The sequence below is a fragment of the Hemiscyllium ocellatum genome, chromosome 7, assembly GCF_020745735.1.
Source record: "Hemiscyllium ocellatum isolate sHemOce1 chromosome 7, sHemOce1.pat.X.cur, whole genome shotgun sequence".
NCBI lineage: Eukaryota > Metazoa > Chordata > Chondrichthyes > Orectolobiformes > Hemiscylliidae > Hemiscyllium > Hemiscyllium ocellatum.
The window spans coordinates 46,390,732-46,396,731 of NC_083407.1; the positions used below are offsets into that span (position 1 = coordinate 46,390,732).

At 39.8% G+C, this 6,000-nt stretch overlaps 1 protein-coding gene across 1 annotated transcript in view; it reads left to right on the top strand.

The window, feature by feature from the left end:
- The window catches only part of lmln (leishmanolysin-like (metallopeptidase M8 family)), a 79,780-nt gene extending 73,780 nt beyond the window's left edge, over positions 1-6,000 (top strand). The window contains exon 17 of the mRNA XM_060827858.1: positions 4,828-6,000. Within this exon, the coding sequence (XP_060683841.1) occupies positions 4,828-4,928 (101 nt within the window). The 3' untranslated portion in view covers positions 4,929-6,000. The remainder of the gene's footprint in view (positions 1-4,827) is intronic.

Genomic DNA, 6,000 nt, shown 5'->3' on the forward strand with positions numbered 1-6,000 from the left:
AAAAGGGAGCATCAATTGCTATTACAATACTTGTGCGGTGGGGTGATGAGAAAGAGAATTCATGTTGGCTGACCCTAGAAACTGCAGTGGAGGTAGACACTATACAGATACCCACAACAGTGCTATGGTGTATTTTGATTCAGGGGAATTTAATGGAAAATCACCTCAGATTCCTTTTGAGCATGTCTTTGCTACTTAGCATCCAAATCCTAAAATCACTGTCAATGATACTCCAAAGGCCTACTAATCGTATTTTGCATATACTCGTACAGCAAATAAATTGTAAGCATCTGTGAGCTTCAACGTGTAACTTTGGTTCAGTGTATATGTGTTTAATCTCCAATTTTACTTTTAATTTACTGTTGTCAGATAAGTTTAAGAACAAGTGTGAAAGATTAGCTTCCAATGCGCTATCTTGATATCACTGCCTTCATTACACATGCACAAAAAAAAAATTGTGGCTGCAAGTGCTACTCCTTTTTTGAGGTATTTTCAGTGCTTGAGCTAATTGCCTCAAATTCTAAGAGCAGTAATTAATGCTTTGCAATTTTTGGTACTTCGGGGGAAAAAAAATCAAGACAGTGGGACTTTAAAAAAGAGGAAGACAAACAAAATCAGAAACCTGCATTGCTGTCTGACCCAGCAGTGAATCTGCACTGCTGCTGCCTTAACTGTTTGGTTTCAAGTATCTCTGGATTATGGAGTTTGTTCTAAGAAAAATAAATAAACAATGAAGTTCACAGCTGATCTTGAAGAAACCTGTATGGAGGAAGCTCACAGCAGGGAAGCAGTTAAGTGGTTAGTTTTAAAGTGTAACCTTATTACTTTTTGTAAATTTACAATAGTGAGTAAAGTGGTTTTATTTTTGATTGTGTTTTTATTGAGATGTCTCTTGATTAAACTTTAAAAATATAAAAACATAGGTACTAAGTCAGCCTGGAACAGTTTTTAGAGCAGTAAGACTGCTGGGTCTGTAGATTGTTAAGGTGCAAAGATGGCCATTAGTAGAGTGATGTGCTCTTCCTGTTGAATGTGGAAGATTAGGGAGAGTTTCCATGTTACTGAGAATTTTGTCTGAAGGAAGTGTGTTGGGTTGCAAATCCTATCAGATCACATAGATCAGATGGAACAGCGGTTCGTGGCAATGAAGTATTTACAGGAGCTAGGGATGGCATTTGCAAGGAGGCATATAAACCAAATTTACAGTCAGGTAGATGAGTGATTTCCAGAAAAGTAGGAGAGGGAGGCAGGTAGGGCAGGAGTCTCCTGTGGCTATTCTCATCTCAAACAAGTATACTGTTTTGGGAAATGTAGTGGGTGATGGTCTCTCAGGGGAATGTAGCACTGGCTGGCAGCCAGGTTTCTGGTACCGAGACTGGCTCTAATGTAATGAGAGGTATGTCAAGTTCCAGGCAGCAGTGGTTAGGATTGCTGCCTGACGTCGCCAGGGACCTGGGTTCAGTTCCCGCCTCAGGCAACTGTCTGTGTGGAGTTTGCACGTTCTCCCCATGTCTGCGTGGGTGCTCCAGTTTCCTCCCACAGTTCAAAGATGTGCAGGTTAGGTGAATTCGCCATGCTAAATTGCCCGTAGTGTTAGATGGATTAGTCAGAGGTAAATGTAGGGGAATAGGTCTTGGTAGGTTGTTCTTTGGAGGTTCGATGTAGACTTGTTGGGCCAAACGGCCTATTTCCACACTGTAGGGAATCGAATCCAATCAAAAAAAAGTGGGAAACCCTTTGGTGCTGAGTAACTGGAGAATTTGGCATTTTGGTTAAGAATAAGACTAGGAAATAGCATATGTTAGGTATACACAGCAGAGATCGAGTGAATCCCTAGAAGACTATAAAGGCAGTAGGAGTGTGCTTAAGAGGGCAATCAAGGAGAGCAAAAAGTGGACATGAGATAGCTTTTGCAAATAGTGTTAAGAAGAATTAACAGAATTCTACAAATACGTAAAGGACAAAAGGGTAACTATGGAGAGAGTAGGACCCCTTAAAGATCAGCAAGACTGCCTGTGTGTGGAACTGCAGGAGATGGGGGGAGATACCAAATGATTTGGATGTGAGCAAAGGAGGTATAGTTCGTAAGTTTGCAGATGACAGAAATTGGAGGTATAGTGGACAGCGAAGAAGGTTATCTCAGATTACAACAGTCTCTTGATTAAATGGGCCAATGGGCTGAGAAGTGATAGATGGAGTTTAATTCAGATAGATGTGAGGTGCTGCATTTTGGAATGGGAAATCAGGCCAGGACTTATATACTAAATGGTAAGGTCCTAAGGAGTGTTGCTGAACAAAGAGACCTTGGAGTGCAAGTTCATAGTTCCTTGAAAGTGGAGTTGCAGGTCGATAGGTTTATGAAGAAGGCGTTGGGTATGCTTTCCTTTATTGTACAGAGCAATGAGTAAAGAGAAGGGAGGTCATATTGCAGCTTTACAAGACATTGGTTAGGCTAGTTTTGGAATATTGTGTACAATTCCGGTCTCCCTCTTATCGGAAGGATGTTGTGAAACTTGATAGAGTTCAGAAAATATTTACAAGGATGTTGCCAGGGTTGGAGGATTTGAGCTATAGGGAGAGGCTGAACAGGCTGGGGCTGTTTTCTGTGGAGCATCGGAGGCTGAGGGGTGACCTTATAAAGTTTATAAAATCACGAGGGGCATGGATAGAATAAATAGACAAAGTATTTTCCATGGGGTGAGGGAGTCCAGAACTAGAGGGCATAGGTTTAGGGTGAGAGGGGAAAATTTTAAAATGGATTTATGGGCAACCTTTTCACATAGAGGGTGCTGCATGTATGGAATGAATTGCCAGCGGATGTGGTGGAGGCTGGTACAATTACAGCATTTAAAAGACATCAGGATGGGTATATGAATAGGAAGGGTTTAGAGGGATATGGGCCAGGTACTGGCAAATGGAACTAGACTATGTTAGGATATCTGGTCGGCATGGGCGAGTTGGACTGAAGGGTTTGTTTCCATACCATGCATCTCTATGACAATCAGTTTGTTCCATTAGTGTTTACCTTAAGATAGAGAACGTGGGAGACTAGATAGTGACACTTTGAAAATTGTCCAAATTATAGAGGAGCAGGTGAAGGACGTCTTAAAATGCATAAAGTTGGATAAATCCCCAGGACCTGATCAGGTGTACCCGAGAACCTTTGGGAAGCCAGGGAAGTGATTGCTAGTCCCCTTGATGATATTTGTATCATCGATAGCCACAGGCAAGGTGCCAGAAAACTGGAAGGTTGGCTAATGTGCCACTATTTAAGAAAGGTGCTAAGGAAAAGCCAAGGAACTATAGACTGGTGAGCCTATCATTGATGTTGGGTATGTTGTTGGAGGAATCCTGAGGGACAAGATTTACATGTATTTGGAAAGGTGAGGACTAATTAGGGATAGTTAACATGGCTTTGTGCATGGGAAATCACGTCTCACTAACTTGACAGATTTTTGAAGAACATGTTAAATGCCTTCCTGAAGTCCATTCAGATCAAGGTTCCTCATGGCAGACTGGTTAGCCAGGTTAGTTCACATTGAATACAGGGAGAACTAGCTATTTGGATGCAGAACTGGCTCAAAGGTAGAAGGCAGAGGGTGTTGGTGGAGGGTTGCTTTTCAGACTGGGAACCTGTGACCAATGATGTGCCACAAAGAACGGTGCTGGATCCACTGCTTTTTCTAATTTATCTAAATGATTTGAATAGTGTTGCTGAACAAAGACCTGGGAGTGCAGGTTCATAATTCCTTGAAAGTGGAATCGCAGGTAGGTAGGATAATGACAATAGCATTTTGTTTGCTTGCCTTTATTGGTCAGCACATTGGGTATAGGACTTGGGAGGTCATGTTATGGCAGCACAGAACATTAGTTAGGCCATTATTGGAATTGTGTGTGAAATTCTGGGCTCCCTACTATAGAAAGGATGTTGTGAAGCTAGAAAGTTCACAAAAGATTTACAAGGATGTTGCCAGGTTTGGAGAATTTGAGTTATAGGGAGAGGCTGAATAAACTGAAGCTGTTTTCCCTCGAGCGTCAGAGGCTGAGGGGTGACTTTATAGGGGTTTATAAAAGTATCAGAGCATGAATAGAGTAAATAGACAAGATCTTTTCCCCAGGGTGGGGAAGTCCAAAACTAGAGGGCATTGCATTAAAGTGAGAGAAGAAAGATTTAAAAGGGACCTAATGAGCAACATTTTCACGCAGAGGGTGCTGTGTGTATGGAATGAACTGCCAGGAAGTGAAGGCTGGAACAATTACAATATTTAACAGGCAAATGCATGGGTAAATGAATAGGAGGGGTTTAGAGGGATATGAGCCAAATGGGACATGTCCATTTATGCCAAATGTTGGCAAATGAGACTAGATTTATTTATGACGAGTCAAACAGAAGAGTCTGTTTCTACACTGTATATCTCTATGACTCTGTGATGTCAGAAGTTTCATAACCTAAAATTTACAATATAATTGGATATTAATTTTGTAATTTTACACTGGAAGAATATTGTAGCTTTCGTGCATTGGGGATAACATATGGGAACTGAATAGTTTGCTATATGAAAAATTGCTTTGAAACATGTGAGATAGTTGTGGACTGTTTTAATGTAATTTATTATATAGAAAGTTTCTTACCATGATTAGCAGAAAATGTAATTTTATGTGCGTAGTCACGTAAATGAGTATTTGAAGCATGAAACACACCTGATAAATTTAAGCAATGTTTTTGAAACAGTAAAAAGCAGATACAGAAGGTCAAAATTAACTCAAGTATGATTTAGTTTTGCAATTTAGAAAGATTGTTACATATGTTTCTTGTTGTCATCCTAGATCCCTGCTCCAGGTCATCAGGACTGGTGGTTACTCTTTGGTTGCTCGTGGCTAACTTCCTCCCACTGGTCGTAGGCTTCTTCCTCTGTGTATGGAATTAACTCCATTAAAGGATGTACTAAGGTTGTACAGTTTGAACACTGCCACAGCTAAGCATCATTTTGCAAAAGGATACATTAGGTGCTTTTACCGAAAAGACTGAACCCTTTTTTTTGTGATACGTACAAGGATTGACTGTAACATTTAATCTCAGTTGATTAAACACTCCAAGAAACTACGGCTATGTCAAATGACAAGGGTGCTACTACTATACTTTGTACATTGAACGATACTGAACTACCTCGAAGATATTTCATAGTAAAATGAGCTAAATGCAGTCCCTTCTTTGATCCCTTGTATATGCACATTGATTTTTCAGAGTTTGAATGTTATATGTAAATGGTAATGACTTGCACAGATCGTCAAATAGGATTCACAAGCATGTCAATCCGTCACTATTTGCACTTATGTTGCTTGGTTTGCAGTTCGTGCCTCAGCTTTATCAGAAAAAGCAATCCTGCACAATTGTAAATGATTAGTAGAACTTCTATAATAATGATTATGTGAGCATCAAAAATTTGTTTTAATAATTGTTCTGTTCTCGGCCAAGAAGTTTGCCTTGGATGTCATGTATAGCAATAAGTAATGGAGCACACTGTTGTCCATCTTGTAATCCTTTCCTGTTTGCTGGTTCTTTAATCAGATGTTAAGATGTCAATAATTCTGGGGACCATAGAAGCTGGATTTGTAACATGGATTAAAATAAAATATTGAAGACAAGTGGACAACAGTTCCACTTTTCCTTTATGCTGTCCTAATGGCTCAGTAGATTTTAAAAATTGAAGCACTGATTAGATCTCAAGTTGAGCTGGGTGGAGTTGTAGCACTCCCCAAGATTGAATTAATGCTTATAGGAAGACCTGAGAGTAGAGTGTGGTCACTTGAGTAACTTATGGGTGCCTAGCCCCTTTGACCCAGTAGGAAATTTGGCACTTTTAAAGAAGGAGAAAAATCTGGTGAAAAGCTTTTAGTTTTGTCAACTTATAGTTTTATTTAAATTTAAATTAAACCATGTAAATTATTTGTACAATAGATCTGTATTGTGATCATTTAATGGTACAATTTAATTGTAGA